The 20,675-nt window shown below is 26.3% G+C and overlaps 5 protein-coding genes across 6 annotated transcripts; 2 read left to right on the top strand and 3 right to left on the bottom strand.

Moving 5' to 3' along the window:
* Window positions 1–248: 248 nt before the first annotated feature.
* On the bottom strand, window positions 249–3,734 carry LOC122512192 (breast cancer anti-estrogen resistance protein 1). The gene is made up of 9 exons (XM_043627903.1): window positions 3,386–3,734; window positions 2,881–3,030; window positions 2,619–2,750; window positions 2,424–2,538; window positions 2,079–2,352; window positions 1,661–1,992; window positions 1,286–1,563; window positions 875–1,207; window positions 249–788 (listed from the first exon to the last, which is right to left on the bottom strand). Exons 1-9 carry the CDS (start codon window positions 3,413–3,415, stop codon window positions 501–503), a joined length of 1,932 nt encoding a protein of 643 aa, XP_043483838.1. The 5' UTR covers window positions 3,416–3,734; the 3' UTR covers window positions 249–500.
* An 806-nt stretch (window positions 3,735–4,540) lies between these two features.
* LOC122512189 (AP-3 complex subunit mu-1) lies at window positions 4,541–7,131 on the top strand. Its single transcript, XM_043627900.1, has 9 exons — window positions 4,541–4,776; window positions 4,848–5,032; window positions 5,108–5,342; window positions 5,421–5,580; window positions 5,746–5,859; window positions 6,121–6,300; window positions 6,470–6,628; window positions 6,714–6,764; window positions 6,925–7,131. Exons 1-9 carry the CDS (start codon window positions 4,742–4,744, stop codon window positions 7,057–7,059), a joined length of 1,254 nt encoding a protein of 417 aa, XP_043483835.1. The 5' UTR covers window positions 4,541–4,741; the 3' UTR covers window positions 7,060–7,131.
* A 171-nt stretch (window positions 7,132–7,302) lies between these two features.
* LOC122512190 (transcriptional adapter 1-like) lies at window positions 7,303–9,499 on the bottom strand. The gene is made up of 6 exons (XM_043627901.1): window positions 9,310–9,499; window positions 8,888–8,924; window positions 8,343–8,570; window positions 7,895–8,238; window positions 7,601–7,766; window positions 7,303–7,497 (listed from the first exon to the last, which is right to left on the bottom strand). The coding sequence occupies exons 1-6, from the start codon at window positions 9,378–9,380 to the stop codon at window positions 7,366–7,368; spliced, it is 978 nt and encodes a 325-aa protein (XP_043483836.1). The 5' UTR covers window positions 9,381–9,499; the 3' UTR covers window positions 7,303–7,365.
* A 269-nt stretch (window positions 9,500–9,768) lies between these two features.
* On the top strand, window positions 9,769–11,343 carry LOC122512191 (craniofacial development protein 1). The gene is made up of 3 exons (XM_043627902.1): window positions 9,769–9,958; window positions 10,072–10,394; window positions 10,569–11,343. The coding sequence occupies exons 2-3, from the start codon at window positions 10,076–10,078 to the stop codon at window positions 11,060–11,062; spliced, it is 813 nt and encodes a 270-aa protein (XP_043483837.1). The 5' UTR covers window positions 9,769–9,958; window positions 10,072–10,075; the 3' UTR covers window positions 11,063–11,343.
* A 2,030-nt stretch (window positions 11,344–13,373) lies between these two features.
* LOC122512188 (transcription factor 21-like) lies at window positions 13,374–17,079 on the bottom strand. 2 transcript variants are annotated; one of them, XM_043627896.1, is made up of 3 exons: window positions 16,850–17,079; window positions 16,419–16,730; window positions 13,374–14,737 (listed from the first exon to the last, which is right to left on the bottom strand). In XM_043627896.1, the coding sequence occupies exons 2-3, from the start codon at window positions 16,725–16,727 to the stop codon at window positions 14,627–14,629; spliced, it is 420 nt and encodes a 139-aa protein (XP_043483831.1). In that variant the 5' UTR covers window positions 16,728–16,730; window positions 16,850–17,079; the 3' UTR covers window positions 13,374–14,626. The 2 variants fall into 2 exon arrangements, with proteins under 2 accessions (XP_043483831.1, XP_043483832.1); XM_043627897.1 differs by lacking the exon at window positions 16,850–17,079 and having other exon boundaries at window positions 16,419–16,833.
* Window positions 17,080–20,675: the final 3,596 nt, after the last annotated feature.

The following is a 20,675-nucleotide window of genomic DNA, read 5'->3' as shown; positions in this document are numbered from 1 at the left end:
GATACTTTATCAAATAGTATAATATAGATATTTAAATTATAACTAATTATTCAATTATTTTCTAAAATATCATTAATGACCCTTATAATTTCTTATAATATTGATATAAAGAAAAATATCTATCAATTTATATACAAATTATATTTATTTTGAGTGATAGTGAACACGACCCACGGGTGGGTCGGAAACAGTTATGGCCATACTTTTTCACGACCCACCCGAGGGTCGGAAACAGGCAACGGGTTAGAATCATTTAAAAAATTTTTACTTTATTTAAATGTGCGAATTCTTAAAAATAAAATATATAGATACAAATCGTGAATTGAAATGTAGAATTTTACAAATATTTAAAAGATTATTTTCTTTATAAAAATGGATTAATATTTAATATTAAAATAAAAAATTGTTGGTTAAACTGTACGCATTCTTGTAATAAAATTAACGTTATCTGAGAACTTGAGATTAAATATTATGATTGTTTTTAGTAATGTTTACAATTTTTAAGGTTGCTGGGCTGCATGAATCAAAATAAGCTTCAAATCTTTAGCCATATGAGAAACGTCTACAACACTGTCAACCATTTCTTGAACTGCTGTAACACTCGGAAAATATTGTGCAGCTTGTTTAATTTTAGTGACTGTTTGTGCAAGTACATCATTTAGAGTGTTGGAGCTTTGAAGAATTCGTGTTTTAAAATCATTTCGCAGTACATTTCGATGAACAGTATCGCCAATATGAACTAATCTGTGTGCACTGAGAACAACAAATTTTCCATGAGCTAGAAATACCTATAAAAATATATTCTTTTTATATTATATTCGTATATAAAACTTTTAACGGGTTATTTATTTTTTACACTTGAAAAGAAGAATACCTTAGGAGGTTGGTTGTGTTCAACTGTTTGCAAAAAAGCATCAATTGCATGAGTAAGATGTGATCCATGTGTTATTGCTTGCGCAGCATAAAATGATAAAACCTGCTTATCATTAGGATCCATAGGCGATAATAAGACATGTTGAATAGCAGCTTGGTCTGCCTCTGCTACAACAAGATCATAATTTTTTCCAAGTTCTTGAGGTAACATTTCTCTCAATTCTTCTCTTTGCTTCACAACTGCATCTCGTGAGTCCAAATTAACATAATCATAATCTTCAGTGGAAACATTTTTGAAAACTAATTGTTTTTTAAATAATAATGTTGAATTACCCTAAAAAAAAGTTTGATGCGTAATTGATTCTTATTACAATTTTGATCAATCAATGGAAATAATTATACACGCATTTACCTGAATAAAACTGGCAACTTGACGAACATCTTCTGTTAAAACTCGAGCGCAAGCAATTAGTTGGTCTAATGGATCAGCTGGCCAATTGATGAGCGCTGAACAGTTTGTTTCATTTTCTTCACGACAAAGTTGAGTAGTATTCCATTTTATAATGTCTAATTCTGAAAAAGCTTTTTCAATGAGTTTATCAGTATCACGTAATGCTTTAACCAATGGTCGTAATTTCATTGACAATCCCTTGTCAGACAATGCCTTTCCAGCAGCATTACTAAGAGTTCCTAAGAGAAATAATAATAATTTGAAGCAAATATCGGTTAATTACAACTCTTTCATTTGTTAAAAATATCAAAAAGTCTAATACTCTAAATCACAAACCTTCTGCAAATTCCGTTAAATCGTGCAACGAAGTTCGTAATCTTTGACAAGCCAATTTAATTTCCATTAAAGTCTTTTCTAATTTTTGTAACGTTCTCCAGCCAGGACTAACAAAACTTAACAATTTAGTGATAGCAGTAGATACTTCACTCTCAAGTTTTTGTAAATCCACTAAAGCAGGATCCAAGGGTAAATTAACTTTGTTTATCGGAATGTCATAAATTTGTTGTTGTTGATTATTTTGTGTAGATGTTAAAATTTTAGACGTTTGATATGAAGACATTGAAAAACGAGATCGCGGTACGTCATAGTCTGCAGCAGTTATACTCGACCTGGTTTTAATAATTTCTGTTATTTGCCTGTATATTATTAGAATATAATGGATAAATAGGGAACCACCACCACCACCACCACCCACCTGTTTGATCCACTGAGAGATGAGCCATCATTTGTAAGACTGGAAGTAGAACTACTGGGTGTCAAAGCTTGTGAAGGTCGTGGAACATCATAACTATCGAGTGGCGTCACACAAGATTTGCTGCTAATTGTTGATTTTGGCACAGTATAACCTGTTGCGGGACTTTTTGTTGGCGTTGAAATTACAGGAATAGCTTTCGGGGGTGTATCGTAACAATCAATGTTATCAAAATCATCAACTGCTGTTGTTTTACGCATATTTGCTATTATTTGATCTAATAATTATATAAAATGTATTAGAAATTAATAGTTTAACAATTGCTTTAAAATATTTCTATTTTTATACCTATAGTATCGTTGCTTTCATTTAAATAAAAATCGTTTGAAGATGAAACGACACTGCATCTACTTGTTGGAAGATCATAAAGAAAAATATCTCCATATTTTTGTGGTGTTATTACCTAAAAAAAATAAGCATATAATGAAAAAAATAGTTCAAGTTGACGTAAACGTGTTAATGGTGTAAATTAATAAATTTTACTTTATTTGATTGAACATGCCAACTGCGTCGCTTATCTTGTTTTTGTGAGTCATCTAAAGAAGTGCCAAATAACCCTTCGTTATTATCGTATTGGCCTGGAAGAAGTCGTAATCTATTTCCTGGACATATTCCCTGTGAAATTGAAATTATTTACTTCAATTTTATCATTTTGGGCCCATTTTATGAAAATTATTAAAAAAGGTATTACAAAATCAATAATTTTACAATTTAGGTAATTACTAGAGATAAAAATTTTTCTTACTTGTCTACCTCGTAAAGTGCAAAGCCACCACCCCTCCAAACTGGCAGTGTTTTGTTCTAAAACAGTAAGTACATCACCTTTTCGAAATGCCAGTTCGTCAGGAGCTTCAGCAATGTTATCAAAGAGAGCACGAGCCTTAACGCATTTTTGCTTAAAATACAAAATAGTACCTTTCAATTTCCATGTTTTAATCTTTATATCATTATTTCTAAATGTAGAATTACACACATCACTCATTGATACCTAATAGTTGGTTATTAATTTGAAAGTTATAATTTATTCTATTGTATGAAACAATATTTTCTCCATTTTCATATAAGGTATCATATTAAAAAATTCTTGTATATAAAAAAAAGTGTCCTACTTACTTATTAATTATTATTTTATTAAACTCTACTCGTGTGAGACAACAACTGAATTTAAAGAGAAATCAATTATTTTCAACTTTTTAATTTTATTTATAAAAATAGATTAACATCTATTTCTATTTAAGAATGCAATTTACCGAATTTACAGCTGGAATAATCAGATTCATCTGGATGCTTAGGACTTGTCAGTCAAATGCACATTGTCTATGCATTTGATCAAATTTTATATTTGATAAATATTCTCAAATATCTCTTGCTTTTTACACGTATATTGTTAAAAATACAAAAAAACATGTGAAAATTAAAAATTAAATAATTTATATTTAATTCCAGAAATAAAATCAAGTAGTATTATTTTGTTGTCAATTTTTTCCAGCAAATGTTCAGTTTAAACATCACTATACATGTCTTTAATTGAATTTTATTATCAGGGTAAAGTCACATGAAGGCAAAGCACAATAATCGAATAGGGGAATGAGATAGAGATAAGGACAGAGAGTGTAGTCCCATCATATGATGTTGAACAGAAAGCAGAAAATCACAAGTGCAAGAGAGATAAGCTTATCAGAATGTCTCTCTCTCTCTTTCTCTCTCTCTCTCTCTCTCATGAATAAGGTAGTTCAAGTTGGGTGGGGGAAATCCAATATGGCTGACATCAGCTGATTTACCGGAGGACAAACAATGCATTGAATTCAATGGGACAAATCAGTTTTTTAACCATAACTTTTTAAATATTCATTTTTGAACCATAGTGTAATGGAAAATTATTCTTTATTTATCGAAATCTATTTTTTAAAACAATAAAATTTAATTTTTTGGTTTTATTGTTTTAAAAAATAGATTTCGATAAATAAAGAATAATTTTCCATTACACTATGGTTCAAAAATGAATATTTAAAAAGTTATGGTTAAAAAACTGATTTGTCCCATTGAATTCAATGCATTGTTTGTCCTCCGGTAAATCAGCTGATGGCAGCCATATTGGATTTCCCCCACCCAACTTGAACTACCTTATTGGGGCAAAATGATTTGATGCGCAGTAGCCATAAAATATTACATCGTCTCCCGTCTTGAAAATCGCATCTTTTGAAAACGATTTGATTTAACCTATTGTGAAAGCAGCCTTATGTTTTTCAGCTTCTTAAATCAAATTGTGAATTTCGCCTTAGCTTAAGGGTGCGATCGCACGTGAGATGTGAGCAGAATACGTCGACCGAAAACAAAAAATCACACGAGTGCAAAAGAGATAGGTAGATATTGTTGTTCTTTTCACTCTCATGATATTCTGCTCACATGGGATCGATCCCAAAGTTTTGAGAGGAGAGAGAGAGGCCATAATATAATAAACCTGTTATAAAAAAGTTTGTGTGTTACGGGATTAACTTTTGTTATATTATTAATATTTTGACAAATTACAATTTCATTAAAAAATAAAATTATAATAATAGTATAATCTTTTTAGTCTTATATCTCTTTATATATGATTTTACAATATGATTAACAGCCTTTTCATTATAAATTTATCTGGGTAAGAAAAAGAATTGTAATTTTAATATTACAAAGTGAATACTTGGTGAAAACTTGTTTTTATTTGCTCAGAGATGTTTTTATGGAGAAGCATTGGAAGAGTGCTGTTGCACGCTCATTATGTGACTATTTTTTTGATCAACAACGTAGAGTCTTAACACCAGAAGATACACCACCTGTAATTGCAACTCCTCATCATTATTTGATTAGTATTTATCGGTGCAATATGTTTTTTGTAGCTGTATGTATGACTGAAGGTAAATATAATTTTTTATGACAGTAATAAAGTAAAAAAAAAATGTTTAATTTTAAATAAATTTATGACTTTTCAGTGCCTCCATTGTTTGTAATTGAATTTCTGCACAGAGTGGTAGATACCTTTGAAGATTATTTTAATGAGTGCACAGAAACGATAATTAAAGAAAATAATGTCGTTGTTTATGAATTATTGGATGAAATGTTAGACAATGGTTTTCCTTTAGCTACAGAGTCTAATATTTTAAAAGAACTGATTAAACCACCAAACATTTTACGAACAATTGCAAATACAGTGACAGGAAAATCAAAGTATTTATGTATATTGATTATCTGCGAGATATCACAGGCATTTATTATTCAACATTTTTAATAATTTTTATTTTTTAGCGTAAGCGCTATCTTACCAAGTGGACAATTGTCTAATGTGCCATGGCGAAGGACTGGAGTTAAATACACAAATAATGAAGCATACTTTGATGTTGTAGAAGAAGTTGACGCTATAATTGACAGGAATGGTGCAACAGTCTTTGCAGAAATACAAGGCTATGTAGATAATTATTTTTTGCTTATTACACTCGAAATATAAATATTTTTGCTATTAAGAAATGTACTCAAGTTTTAACAATTACATCTGAATATATGTATAAGAAATTTAATCCAGTTTGAATTAAAAAGTTTCAGCCTTATGCTACAATTATTTTTGTGTTGACAGATTGATTGTTGCATTAAACTTAGTGGAATGCCAGATTTGACCTTATCATTTGTTAATCCAAGGTTATTTGATGATGTGAGCTTCCATCCGTGTGTTCGTTTTAAAAGATGGGAGGTAAGATTAAGTATATAAAACATTTTCCTTTAATGAAAATGACTAAAAAGATAATTATTTTCAAATAGAATTGTATATAATTTTCAATTAAACCCAACATATTTTTTTTAAATTTCACTATTAAAATCAGTTGATGAAAACAATTTTTTATTTCATCTATAACTTTTTGTATAATAGCTTATTTATTATTTAAAGGAATTACAATAATTATGATAGACAACATTTTTTCAATTGAAATTTATTTAAATTTTCTTGTTATAGTCTGAAAGGATTTTGTCATTTGTCCCACCTGACGGAAATTTTCGACTCTTATCATATCATATAGGATCACAAAGTATTGTTGCGATACCTATTTATGTGAAACATAATATTAATCTCAAAGAGTCTGGAGGTGGAAGATTGGATATAACAGTTGGACCAAAACAAACTGTAGGAAGAATTGTGAGTTTATTTATCTATTTATAAGCATATGCTTATTATCATATTTTTTGAGAAAGTCAACATTTTTGTTAAATAAATTTTGATAAACTTATTTGATAAGGCTCTTTCTATTGATAAAAAGTAATATGTACTATGTATAAATAATTGTTACGTCCTTCTACTATTTCAGGTTGAAAATGTGAGTCTTGAAATTCCTATGCCAAAGATTGTTTTAAATTGTAGCCTGGTACCAAACCAAGGAAAATATTCTTTTGATCCTGTTAGTAAAATACTATTTTGGGATATTGGTAGGATAGATGTGTCTAAATTACCAAATCTTAGAGGATCGGTAAAATATTATTTTTTAGTAATTTTTTTTAAATACATAGATATAAAATTATTCTTGAACAAGTTTAAAATAATTTCTATTGCAGATTACTATTCAAAATTCATCTTCAAATGCAGAATCTAATCCTGCTATTAATGTAAGAATGATTTTTTATCATAATTTATCAATTTTATTTTCAATTTACATATAATATATATATATATATATATATTTATAATATTGAATTATTAATTAAAGTGTTAAATTTTTTGCGCACATTTGTCAACACTTTTCATCAACATATTCAAATTTTTTAGGTACATTTTACTATCAATCAATTAACTGTTTCTGGACTAAAAGTAAACAGATTAGATATGTATGGAGAAAAGTACAAACCATTTAAAGGGGTAAAATATATTACAAAAGCTGGAAGATTTCAAATTCGAATGTAAGATTAAAAATAATGTTTACACTTTACGTCTTAATATTGTCAATAATGAAATAAAAAAATGTTATATTATTAATTAATATTTTTTATTAGCAAACAAGTTTTGTTTTTTTTTCGATATTATTATAATTATAAATAGCATAATTATTTACATTATTGTGCATGTATAAATTGGTGAAATTAAAGAAAATATGAATTTCTATGCAAAGTACATATAGTTGAAAAATGTCATCTTTTTAAGAAACAATTTGATTTACAATTATTTATTTAAATTAATATTTTAACATTCTCATAAATATATGAAATGCAATCAAGTTTTACAACTACGACGGAGTAATTTCCGTGATTCCAAGTCTTCCCATGTAGAATGTGTATTGAAAGTAAAGAGGCGTTCAACGTTTGTGGCATACAATGTGTGATTGTTGACAAGATTTTTATACACCTAAAATAAAATCTACGTGTTTAAAGACATCCATTTTTGTTTTTCTTTTAATTTATATATATAATAATAAATATATTTTGAATTTAAATACTTGCGCGCATACCTTTAAAATTGTTTGCAAGTCCGCTATAGAAACTGAAGGTGGAGAAGGAAGCACAGTTTGCGTGGCACAGGCTAAGGAAAGAGCTACGGCTTGTTCTGCTTCTTCTAAATTAGGTTTTACTGATGGTATTTGACCCTCTGTCTCACTGAGAGTCGGTGGTGGTATACTACAAAACAATACAATGACCAATAACTTTAAATTAAAATTTTTAGATTTTAAAATTGAAAATTTTCTTCCTTTAAAATTCTTTTCTCAGACCGATTGTCATAATTAATTGCAATTTTTATCACTCACCAACTTTGATGAGCGAAAGTAGAATTTCTCTTCCATGAACTTGGTACAGGTTCACCTATATTGTAAATAAAAGTTTTGTCGCGTACTGAGAAACCCTTCTTTTTAGTGATAATTGCAGTAATGATGTTTTTTAAAAAAATATGAGTTGCAGCAATAATTATATGAGCTGTACTTTCTTCAGCTCCATCCATATTGTTTTCCCATGCTGCTAACATTAATCTGGCCAAAACAAAAGTTCTATCTGGAAGTATTAGTTCTTGAGCACTTGAACGATTTGCACCTATAGGCTCGTCTCCGACTGGTGACGATGTTTGACTCAAAACTTCAACATACATATCTGCCGGCTGCAAAACATAAGAAAAACAAATATTTTATTTATTTATTTTTATAGTGAGAATGTGACCATTTTAAATAAAAATATTATTTCAAACAAAAATAAAATTCTTACCTCGAAATTAGATTTGTCGGTTTTATATTTGCGTTTTAAACGTAATTTTTTCTCTTTCTGATTTTGTAAAGCACAATAATTATTGTTAATTTTTGTAGGTCGAATCGTTGTTGACGTAGCAAGACCTTGCACTTTATTAAATAAACATAAAAGAAATTCATTGTGTAGATGAACTTGATCTTCCGACATTATATTACGAGCTTCAAAATCAAACTCTTCCTTTGTTGTCTGTAACACATTTATATTTGTTTATTATTATTATAAGCTTCTGTGTTGATTTTCCTAAAATCCTATAAATTCACAACGAACTCAATTTTCTTTTATTTAATTGTTTATGGTGTCGCTTAGGTACAATCTTTTAAATTTTTTAAAATGGTTTTATGAATTTTTTATTAAAAATTTATCTGATATGTATAATAATAATAATAATAATAATTTCTTCTTAAAATTGTCACTTGTGGCGTTAAAAATATGGTGCTTATTTTTATTGTTAAACCTATTATTTATAAATTCACTCTTAAATATTTTGATTGAATCTACTCTACCTTCATTTGGAACCATAGTTTCATCTTTTCGAAATACCTGAAAATAATAATCAAGAATTTTATTATATTTAAATAAATTTATTATTTTATAAGAATCGATATTTTGCTATTGAATAAAATTTGTTTAATACATATTAAATATGTAAAAAACATTTACATACCTAACATTATTTTTAATATACATTCAAATAGAAATGTGTAGGTACTTTTTAAAAGAAACTTTATTATTTAAAACTATTTTTTTATTTATTTTTGAGCAATGTATTAAAATATTTATGAAGCTTAATCTATTTTAGTATTTTCTTTCAATTGAATTTCTTTCTATTCAATAAAATTGATAGGTCACATACATAAATAAATAATCTCTAAATTCAAATTAAAGAGCTGCTACCTACAAAGAAATAGGAGTGTTTCTAACTTACACCTTAGCATTTTCACCCAAGGATATGATAAGACTTTTGCGAGCCATGTTTAATTCTTTTGAAGTCGTCATTTTTTAAAATTTTCAATATTTTGATCTACCTTTAAGACAGAATTCTTGTTTTTTAAAAAAATGTGACTTGTGAAATAAACACAAATATTGTAGTCCATCATATACTATACCATACTTATAGAGCTGTAGCTATTCACGAGAAAACTAGAGCTTATGTCGAGTTCACAACTCTCTCAACCAAAAGACCTAAGCAAAACCGCTTCGCAAACATTAGACAAGGACAGAGATATCTTTGTGTGATTTCCAATCTCATGCATCTCGTTCGCAAACGACTTTCGCGAATCTATTGTGCGTTGGCCTTTAGCATTTGTGTGGTTACCATAGCAACCAATACCCAACGCATGCATCAGATAATATTGGAGAAAGGCCTTTACATAAAAATATTCTTAGCCTATACACAGTTACAGTCCAACTGAACGTTTTGTTATTCTATGTTTAGAGAATGATATAGATTGCTGCAGTTTATGTATTTTTTATCTTAAAAAAAAAAAAAAAAATAATATTTTACATTATAATAATACAATATTATAAATTATTATTACAATTATTATATACGGAACTCAAGGATTTTTCATTAGGTATTTTATTATTATAGGTCCTTATTTATTTTTGTATTTTTAAATAAATTTTAATTATATCCAACAAGTTAATAATTTTAAAAATAAAATGTATGTTGTGTTTATTATTTTAGTAAAATGTCTGAAAAGAATCAACTTCTTGCTGAATCGGATGAGGACGATGAAGATTATTTACCAGAAGGACAAAGCAGTGCATCTGAAGAAGAATCTGATAAGGAGAGTGAAGTTGAAGATACGTTTATTCAGAGTAGTAAAAAAGTTGGAATTAAAAAACGTTCCAAAAAGTCAAAAGACACAATGTCTAAACGTTTAAAGAATCAAGAAACATCTCTTTCAGATGATAAATTGACTGTCTTTGAAAATGAAAAGCCTAATGATGATGCAGCACAAAAGAAAAGAGCTGATTCCTTGTGGGCTGATTTTTTGAAAGATTCAGGTACGTAAAATTTTGAATATGAATGAAAATTGTTCTTCTCAACAAAATATCTGCAAAGAAATATACCCAAGAACATAATAAAGTAACTTTAACTTATTTCTTTATATTTTAGCGAATTTAATATATAATTAGAATGGGAGTAATAAAAGGATGATATTTATTTTTAATTTACAGCACCATCTTCTAAACCAACATCTAAAATGACAAATAAAACGGAAGAATCTGATAAATGTTTATTAAAAACCAAAATTGATAATAGTGTTGTTACATCGACTATTTTTGCTGATGAAAAAATTGTTGTAGAAAATAAGGCAGCACATTCCACGAAAAGCAAACTTTCTAATTATGAAAATACAACAAATTTATCTGCGGTTATTAAAAACAAGGATCGAGGGATTCGAAAGATTGGTGGTGGTGGTGGTGGTGGTGGCATATCCTCTGTCTTGGGTCGCCTTGAGAAAAAGACGAAAATTAACACGTTAGAAAAGTCTAAAATGGATTGGGACAATTTTAAGAAACAAGAGGACATAGAAGAAGAAATAAATTCTCACAATAGAGGAAAAGACGGTTATTTAGAAAAACAAGATTTTCTCCAGAGAGCCGACTTTCGCCAATTTGAAATTGAAAAACAATTGAGAAATTCTTCACGACGTAATAATAATCGATAATTGTTGTGCAGATTATTTTTTTACATATATAATCGAATTGAATAATGATGATATAACATAATACTAAAAATTAAATATATTTTTAAAATTAAAATATATCATTCTGGATTACTTGAAAGATGAAAGTTATTCTTATTTGAATAACTCAATTGATTATGTTAAATTTATAATTTGACAAATGCTACAGTTTAGAAATACATGTGCAGTAAGAAATGATGGTGTAAACATTTAATGAATTTTTTTTACTTGTAAATAAAAAATACATTTTTTTCATTATTAAATATATTTTTGCTCCTGAACCTTAAAGTATTATTACCATTTATTTTTTTTACTAAACATTATAGTTAAAAAATTACAAGCTCGGGAGAAATTACAAAATATTAATCTAATATAAAAATAAGTGGATATAAGAAAACAATATACTTTTAAATGTTTCTTATTTAATTTAATTTTAAATTTTAGGGAAAATTCAAAGTTTGAGATATTTCTGAATTATTCTATTTTCTAAGAGGATTTTGTTCAGAAGCCATTTAAAAAAGATTATAATTGAAAATAGTAGATTAAAATGGTTCATATTTTATTTGCGAAACACAAATCTCAAAACTATCTTTCAAGAAGAACATACATATGAGGCATTCCATTACAAAACGACCCCCTTCGTAAACAATTGCCAATGTAAGACTATTTTTAAATGAATATTTCTTCCATTCTGTAGAACCAAATTACTTTTTATATTAGTGATTTCGAAAGTAGAATTTCTGAACTTTCTGATAATAAAAAAATATATTTTTTTAATAATTTAATTTAAATAGAAAATTGAGTTTGAAAGTTAAACTTTGAAAAATCTCAAAACACGTTACCTCCGATTTTAATAAAATTCATATCAAACGAAAGCTTGAATATTCTTCTTTTTATTTATCAAACGATAATAATGGACATTTCAGTGGATTTTGAGAAAATAATTAAATTTCACAAACATTTCGAAGGTTATATATGAGAAAACCATTTCTTAAGTATAGGGCGGCATTTGTTTTTCCCAATTTATGCATAATAACCTTCGAAATGTTTGTGAAATTTAATTATTTTCTCAAAATCCACTCAAATGTCCATTATTATCGTTTGATAAATAAAAAGAAGAATATTCAAGCTTTCGTTTAATATGAATTTTATTAAAATCGGAGGTAACGTGTTTTGAGATTTTTCAAAGTTTAACTTTCAAACTCAATTTTCTATTTAAATTAAATTATTAAAAAAATATATTTTTTTATTATCAGAAAGTTCAGAAATTCTACTTTCGAAATCACTAATATAAAAAGTAATTTGGTTCTACAGAATGGAAGAAATATTCATTTAAAAATTGTCTTACACATTGGCAATTGTTTACGAAGGGGGTCGTTTTGAAATGGAATGCCTCATATATTAAATAAAAATAATTTTGTATTTTTTCAATATATATACATATTGTTCTAAATTTTAAAAAAAATTAAGATAGAATTTTACTGATACACTAAAGAAAAATTTATTTTATTCAAATAAACGATTATACTTGTTTATTATGTTTATATTTGAAAAGAATAAATTTTTTTCAGTGTAATATCTATAATTTTTAATTAAAAAAAAGTATTTAAAATTCAAATTGATGACAGTATTTTATAAATAATGTATAAATTCATATATATGTAAATCAATAAAAAGAAGACCAACAGACTGATATTTTAATCAAATACATTATTGTGAGTATTTGAAAGATTTTTGTTTAAAAGTATTTATAGTATATATTTATTTATTTTCAGAATTTAATAATCACGCAAAAACAATTTTGCACAGGAAAGCGCGCATAAGAACTATAGATATATATTTTTCTTATTTTAAAGAGAAACTTTAAACGAATATTTTTACTGTTAAAAATTAGATTGAAGCCTAATATGGTATTTTTTATTATATATATATACAATAAATTGACAATATTCCGGAAGTGACATTTATTATAAAAGACAATTTTTTCCATTGAATATTTCTCTTTTAGTAAATGTATATACTATATATATATGCTATAACTGCGTGGAACTTAATATGTTATTTTAGCTTTCATTTACAAGAAGGGTCCTTTCCTTCCTCTTTATTTTGTTTATTTTACTTTTCATATTCTATATCTTTTAATAGATATTTCCTGCATGAGTGCTTTTCTTGTGAGAGTATAAACTGTTTTTAAAACAAAAATGTATTACTATTGTCTTTAAATCAAATAAACTTTTTTCTTCAGTATTTATATAACTCGCAGGTAGCGGATACTAAAAAAATTATATACATGTATATTTAATTAATTATTTATTTACTAATTTAGTAGGATGATGCTTATTTCGTTAAACGTGGAATTGCGAATTAATAAATAACACTGTAGTGCACCAAATTTAATACATATGTATATTAGAGTGGAACCTCAATTATCCGAACTGTGTAATTCATTTATATCCAAATTTCTTGTTCGCATGTTAACAGAAACTTTAAATTTTTACATCTATTGCTACAAAAATCTCATAAAAATAAAGAAATTTTATTGATTAACCACTGCGATTATTAACGACGTAAATACCTAAACGAATAAGACATAAATAAATGTCATAATTTAACCCTAGAAGGAGTAACTGGAGTGTCTAATAGACACCCTACGCAATATTTAAAATACGTACGCCTCTAAATTAAAAAATGATTTTTTCGCTTTCAAATCTTAGCCATTATTTAAAATTTTTTCAAATTTATCAAAAAATGAATGAAACCATTGCTTTCCTTACTAAAAAATCAATCAAATTCACTACACGTAATTTTTTTTTACGTCAAATAGAAACCTTATAAAACAAGTTTAAAGCTTGGGGTGTCTGGACACCCCAGTTACTCCTTATAGAGGGTGAGTAAATTCAGTTACTCCTTCTAGGGTTAATAGTGCAAAACAATCATTTCTTCATAAATATAAACGAAAATAATTACAGTAGAACCTCGATTATCCGAGGTAATGTGGGGAAGAGGTGCCTCGGATAATCGAAAACTCGGATAACACGGAACAAATGAAAATTTCATTATTTTAAATTATTTTTCATGTGTTTAAAGTGTTAGAATAATATTAAACGACAAAAATGGACGAAATTTGAAATGCAATGATCACAAATAGTGGTTTTGTAAAATTTTTTTTCCAAATTTAGTCGCTCGATTCGTTTTATCCGAGTTATTCCGCATTATCCGATCATGTTTAGTGCCTCGGATAATCCGGAATCTCGGATAATCGAGGCTCGGATAACCGAGGTTCTACTGTATGCAATTTCTATATTATATTTATATTCGAACCAGTATAGGATAATCAAGGTTCCGTACTGTATTATTATATATATAATATTGTACAATAATTTTAATGCGGAAAATGAGAAATTCCAACTTTTAAGAAATGTGGACCATCCTATAAGCTATACATATATATATAAACTTTTTTTAAAAATAATTTAACATGAAGATATGTAATTATAATTTATTGACTTTCATTTTTTCCGCGAAATTTGTAGTATCGTTCTAAATTTAACGATTCTTAAGCAAACAATTGTTGCCCGAAATAGAAACTTCCTTTGTTGTAGAATCATTGTTGCTCAAAATTGGTAGACTGCCATTCTGAACAACAAAAGGCCAAGACTGAAACGTTAGTTAAAAATTTTAGTGTACATAATTTTAAAAAACAAATGCACTTTTTGTTTCAAAATTCATTGAATTTTTATAATAATTAAAGGAATTTTTTCCATAAACTTTTTAAAATAATAGCCTTATAGTATATATAGCACATATCAGAGTTTTGCCGTACAAGTCAGGAAATTCAGAGATTTTTATTACATTACATTACATTACATTTTTTATATAATGTATTTATTTAATTATCAAAAATAATGGATTTATAAAAGAATTTTATATGTTAAAAGCACAAAAAATATTTCAAACATTTTCCTCAATATTCATTCATTTTCAATATCTATCTACTAATAATTTGAATCAAATTTCCCAAAAGAATGCAATTATTTAAAGAAAATTTTAATAAAATTCTACGCAAACATTTAATTATATCCATAAATAATAAAAATTTCACATGAATTCAATTATTTACAAATTTTTTATAAATTTCTTCGCAACAATTCAATTATTTTCATAAATAACAAAAATTCTTTTTAGGAATTCAATTATGTTCATATAAATAATAAAACTCATCATTGCAGAATTCCAATTATTTTTAATACCTTTTTTAATCGAATTCTGCGAGAAATGTATAATTATTCTCTTCAAAATTTTATTAAAATTCGTCGAAACAATTCAATCATTTAAAAATTTGTTGATAAATTTCTTTATAAGAATTAAATTTTAAGAAACATTCAATTATTTCATTCAATTAATTATTTATTTTTATATTTAAATTATTGAATTCTCGTAGAATTTTCTATATTGACTTAAAACTAAATTTCAGTTAAAATTTTAGATGATAATAATTGAATAATTAAAAATATTAATCATTTCCGAACACACTAAAAAAAAGTCTTATACTTTCAGCCTATTTTTGAGGCTGAATTTAAGGTGTAAACGGAGTCAGACTTTTTTTTTCCTGTGAATAATCGAAATTTTTTGTATAATTAAATTGTAAACAAATGGATTTGAAAATTCTCAAAAAACTTTTTTTTTTAAATTATTAAAAACTAATTGATTTAAAGAGAAATTCTATAGTTAAAAATTCGGGGAAATAATAATTGAATTAAAATGATGAAAATAATTTTGAACAAGTTACAGTAAGAATATCTTATAATATAAAATAATGATTTTATCATTATATATAAATATATAAGAGAGAAAAAATTCGAATTTTTTTTGGATGATGTTATTAATTTTTTTTGTTACTTTTAGTAGAGAATGCAACATTTGTACGCAACAGAGATAAAATTAAAAAAAAATTTCAAACATGTAAAAACGAACGAGTCATATATTTGATTTGAGCCACCTGGTTTAGAATAAACAGAGAGGCAAATTCTGTAACTCTCGGTATATATCTTAAGATTTAGATTGAATTCATCTGGAGCGAAACGTCTAATATTTTGCTTTTTATGTATAAATAACCATATATAAGCGAATGATGGTGTATAATGAAAGAATAATGTTATAATAGATATTAAATTATATAGCAGAAAATTTAGTTGCTTGCAAGCGAACAAAAATGTGAACATTATATTGAAAAAAATTAATTATCGTTAGAAATAAATTACAAATATTCAATATAATATTTGCATTATTAATATATAGATATAGCTTAATAAAAAAAAGCATTTTTACAAATACTCACCAAGGTCAAAGATACTGATTTTGAAATTTCAGAACTTGCTTCATTACATAAGATTGATCGAAGATGTGCAATGTAAGTTGATGCCAAACGAAGGGTGTCTAATTTACTAAGTTTTGTATCAGCTGGTACCCAAGGTAAAGTTGTTTTTAATCGGCAAAAAGCTTTACTTAATACTCTCATTCTAGCTCGTTCTCGTGCATTAGCAGCATTTCTTGGTGCTCGATTACTAAATCCTTCTTTATTATAATTTTCTTCAAATCCGTAATCATCTTCACTGATGAGAGATGGTACCTTCTTCTTCCGCGGCATTTTCTGTGTTCCATATAAGTGCGTTTTTAATTATATATACGTCATGTATATTCTTTTTCAAGTTTTCATTATAAAATTGAAATGTAATTAAGGTTTTTCCCCCAAAATTATGGTGTTTTTACCTGTCTTTTTCTATTAAAATAAATTAAATAGCAACATAATAAAGTTACTGTAAAATAATATCTATATGTTCAATGAACTTATTTCTTGTATTTTTTAAACATTCTATAGAATAAATGTACTGAAAATTAATTATTTAAAAATGTACGAAAGTTAAATCAACACGTGCAGGAGAAAACTTGAGAAAACTAAAGAAGAAATTAAAGTGAAATGAAAGAGTTTTGGTTTAAAGCGGGCGGAGCATTACTTCTCCCCTCTTTCATACTCTGTTCCTCCTTCATTTACTTACTGTCCAATCGTTTGTTTATTTTCGATAGCGATAGCAGTAATTCTTTAGTGAATCTCCTCCTACATTTAATATGGAGGAAACGAAAGTGAATTTCTAATAAACATATATTTCAATTTCAGAACATTAACAAATAATATTATAATTCTGTTATAAAAGAAAATTATAATTATTTATAATTATTTATAATTATAATTATAATTAGTAAAAGTTTTTACTAAATTTTTACTTGTTTTTATAAATATATATATATATATATATATATATATATATATATATATATATATATATATATATATATATATATATATATATATATATATATATATATATATATATATATATATAAATAACCGATGGCTGCGTTGTAAAATATATGACTCTTAAATTATTAAAGTTTTTTAATTATATTTGTGTCGAGTTATCCTCAATTATTGTATAAATTATATATTATATACCGTGATATGTATTACACTTTAAAAAAATGAAATATATTAACATAAAATATTCGCAGCTTGCCATATTATATACATATTATTAATTTAATAAATCAAAGACAAAAAAATTATTAAATAATTGTGGAAATTATAAACGAATAAATTGACGTTTATAACACCTACTCTTATTTGGGGATGGTGATAAGTCAATAATAAAATACATGAAAAACTAATCACAATTATTAGGTAAAAAATTTCTGATTTTTACAAATTACATAAAGTTCATACATTCAACCAGTAAACTGTTTGTACATATATATGCTATGGAATTAATTTAAAGCTACTTCAATTAATATATTTATCGCGTAAATGAAATTTTTTATTTTTACTTTTTTAAAAAAAGTAAACTACTTTCCTACTGTATAAGTTGCATATATTTATAATAAAATTATTGACTTTTATGCACGTTTCTTTCATAAAAATAAATTGTATAATGCTGATTTAAATTGAGTAGCTTTAAACTGGTTTTATTATCTATGTACATTTCTTCTTAAGAAATATTTACAATATTTTTATTATTTATATACACGTATTTTTATACATTTCTCTGTTGTGCAAAGTTCATTTTAACCATTTGAAACTATATATATATATATATATGTATGTAAAGACATGAAAAAAGACGTTTGCAAAAATTATATATATTTTTTTCAGACACATAAGCCATATTACACTTACTTTCACTTTTTAAATATTTAAAAAAAAGTCTATTATTTCTTTGCCTTATGTTAATGACAATAATCTCTATTATTAATAGTGTTTCGTTAAACACACTCATATACATATATATATGGAATATTTAATTTAACAAAGTGTTTAACGTGAAAATTAATTGAATTCAATTAGAATATTATAAATACTTTGTTAAATTAATTTCTCGAAAACACTTAAGAAATATTTATTACACTCTATTTTTTTTTGTCAAAGATTACTTAAATATTTTTATAAAAAGGCCTAGAATGAAATTATATAAAGAAGTAAATCTTTTACAAATAAGCTTTTATTTACTTCACTGCGAGTTTAAAAAGATCAAATGATTTCTATTATTAATTTATAAACTTTCTTTACAAATTTACTTAAAAATTTGAAATCAAATAACTGTATTAAGGGGGAGTGACACCTTTGACCCGAAAAAAAATCGAATTTTTTTTTTTTTGCTTAAACGATACTTTATAATGTGTAGAATAGAAATTATATCATTAGGGATGGTTTCGAAATTTTTTTGTGTGAAAAAAATCAAAATCTGCAAAAGGTTTCCAAGAGCGCTTCAAGTGCTTTCAAAACTTTAAACGCGTTTTTCTCGAAATGACGTTTTTAAAAACGGTGGGCAGTCTAGCCAGGAACAGTTTTGATCGGATTGACTTCGGACAAAGTTTTTTTTTATGGGCATTTACTAATGCTTTCGAGTACGTAACGGATTTTTTTTTGGTTTCTTTGTTTCTTTTTGGCAACAGATTTTTTGACAAATTTTCGTCTTAAAAATCGACTTTTTACTTCAAACAACTGCTAAATACACAAAAATTAATATTTCTAAAATATCCTACGTACTCGAAAGCTAAATATATCTCAGATTCAGAAAAACTTTGAATTTTTCATTTAGATTAAACGGTCTAACTGGAATCTTGCCCACCGATTTGCTCTGCAGAGAAAGAAGACCAACTTCGGCGCCCTCTATAGGCAACAAATTTAAACTTTTTTTACGTATAAATATATTTTTGTAAACTTAAAAAGTTAACAAATAAATCCCTCAAAACCAAATTTTGTTTACTTTATTCCCGTGTCTTAAAAAAATTCATGAAAAACAGGTTCAAAAGAGGCCTCAAAGGTGTCACTTCCCCTTAAATTAAAAAAATTCCAAGTTTCCATTCAAAGTTTTATATAATTAACCTGCAAAATTAAACATTTTTCTAATTTTGAACATATTATACGTATTATGTATAACATTTTCAAATGATAAATAAATGAACATGTACATATAGAAAATAGTGTATTGTGCATCTGGGGAGAAAAAGACTTGGAAATCATTTTCCTCCCGAGTTGCACATACTATTTTTTCCAACACACACACGCATACCGCACTTTCGATGCGCTGCGCTGTGTTCAAAAAAGATATATTTGTCTGATAGTCTAATATCTTATTTGTTTATTTATTTATTTATTTATTTGAGCAAAAAAACATTTTATTACTGTGTCAATTAAATTTTTGTATTTGAAACAATCAAGTTAGTAGGCTATGAGAAAAATATACTTTTATTTTACTAAAATAAATTTCACTTGATTAAAATCAATGCAAATTAAAATAGTTCGTCTGAATGTAAGGACAATGGTTAGAACTTGAGATTATAAACTTTAATTTATTATTTTTATAATAGTAATAATAATAATAATAATAATAATAATTATTATTATTATTATTATTATTAATATTATTAATAATATTACTGAAATAAGAAATTTGTACCAACTCTATATAGTATATGTTAGGGGCCGTTCAAAAAATACGTAACGCTTTAGGGGGGTGGGGGGGTCAAGCTATTTGTTACGGTCAGCAGAAAAAATGGCGCTAATGTATACAACATTGCGTTACATGGGGGAGGGGGGGGTCCAAATTTCCGAAAAATAGCGTTACGTATTTTTTGAACGCCCCCTTAAGTAGATCCAAAAACTTTTAAAAATATAATTTTTATGAAATTTTAATATGAAAAAATATATATATAAAAGCTATAAAACTTTGAATGATATTAAGAGCTCAAATCAAATCGAAAACAATAATCATAGAGCCTTTAAAAAGTATTATAGCACCCTTTTGTAAAATATATTTATACACCCAAAGCCGTTGTGTGGTCTATATTAGAAAATACCTAACAGAATTAAATTATTTTGAATCTTCTTAATAAAATACACATATTTGACAATTATATAAGAAAAATAGGGGAAAAATCATTTAAACAGTAATATTATACTAAAAAATATTGATAATAGCAAATAAATTAATATTTTTAATAAATAACCAATCATAGATACCAAGAAATAAATAATTTTAAT

This window comes from Leptopilina heterotoma, unplaced genomic scaffold (assembly GCF_015476425.1).
Source record: "Leptopilina heterotoma isolate Lh14 unplaced genomic scaffold, ASM1547642v1 Lhet_95, whole genome shotgun sequence".
Classification (NCBI taxonomy): Eukaryota; Metazoa; Arthropoda; class Insecta; order Hymenoptera; family Figitidae; genus Leptopilina; species Leptopilina heterotoma.
This window is presented reverse-complemented; position numbering and strand designations above follow the sequence as displayed.

What these genes read in the sequence shown, in the direction of transcription:
- LOC122512192 (XM_043627903.1), bottom strand. Translation starts at nt 3,415, where the DNA reads ATGAATCTGATTATTCCAGCTGTAAATTCG. An exon ending in TTTAACGGAATTTGCAGAAG is followed by an intron (nt 1,564 to 1,660) that starts GTTTGTGATTTA and finishes TATTTCTCTTAG; the next exon opens with GAACTCTTAGTAATGCTGCT. An exon ending in AACACAACCAACCTCCTAAG is followed by an intron (nt 789 to 874) that starts GTATTCTTCTTT and finishes ATATTTTTATAG; the next exon opens with GTATTTCTAGCTCATGGAAA.
- LOC122512190 (XM_043627901.1), bottom strand. Translation starts at nt 9,380, where the DNA reads ATGACGACTTCAAAAGAATTAAACATGGCTCGCAAAAGTCTTATCATA. An exon ending in TTGGGTGAAAATGCTAAGGT is followed by an intron (nt 8,925 to 9,309) that starts GTAAGTTAGAAA and finishes TATTATTTTCAG; the next exon opens with GTATTTCGAAAAGATGAAAC. An exon ending in ACTTTCGCTCATCAAAGTTG is followed by an intron (nt 7,767 to 7,894) that starts GTGAGTGATAAA and finishes ATTGTTTTGTAG; the next exon opens with TATACCACCACCGACTCTCA.
- LOC122512188 (XM_043627896.1), bottom strand. Translation starts at nt 16,727, where the DNA reads ATGCCGCGGAAGAAGAAGGTACCATCTCTCATCAGTGAAGATGATTAC. An exon ending in AATCAGTATCTTTGACCTTG is followed by an intron (nt 14,738 to 16,418) that starts GTGAGTATTTGT and finishes CTAACGTTTCAG; the next exon opens with TCTTGGCCTTTTGTTGTTCA.
- LOC122512189 (XM_043627900.1), top strand. Translation starts at nt 4,742, where the DNA reads ATGATTAACAGCCTTTTCATTATAAATTTATCTGG. An exon ending in TTCGTTTTAAAAGATGGGAG is followed by an intron (nt 5,860 to 6,120) that starts GTAAGATTAAGT and finishes TTCTTGTTATAG; the next exon opens with TCTGAAAGGATTTTGTCATT. An exon ending in AATCTAATCCTGCTATTAAT is followed by an intron (nt 6,765 to 6,924) that starts GTAAGAATGATT and finishes CAAATTTTTTAG; the next exon opens with GTACATTTTACTATCAATCA.
- LOC122512191 (XM_043627902.1), top strand. Translation starts at nt 10,076, where the DNA reads ATGTCTGAAAAGAATCAACTTCTTGCTGAATCGGATGAGGACGATGAA. An exon ending in TGATTTTTTGAAAGATTCAG is followed by an intron (nt 10,395 to 10,568) that starts GTACGTAAAATT and finishes TTTAATTTACAG; the next exon opens with CACCATCTTCTAAACCAACA.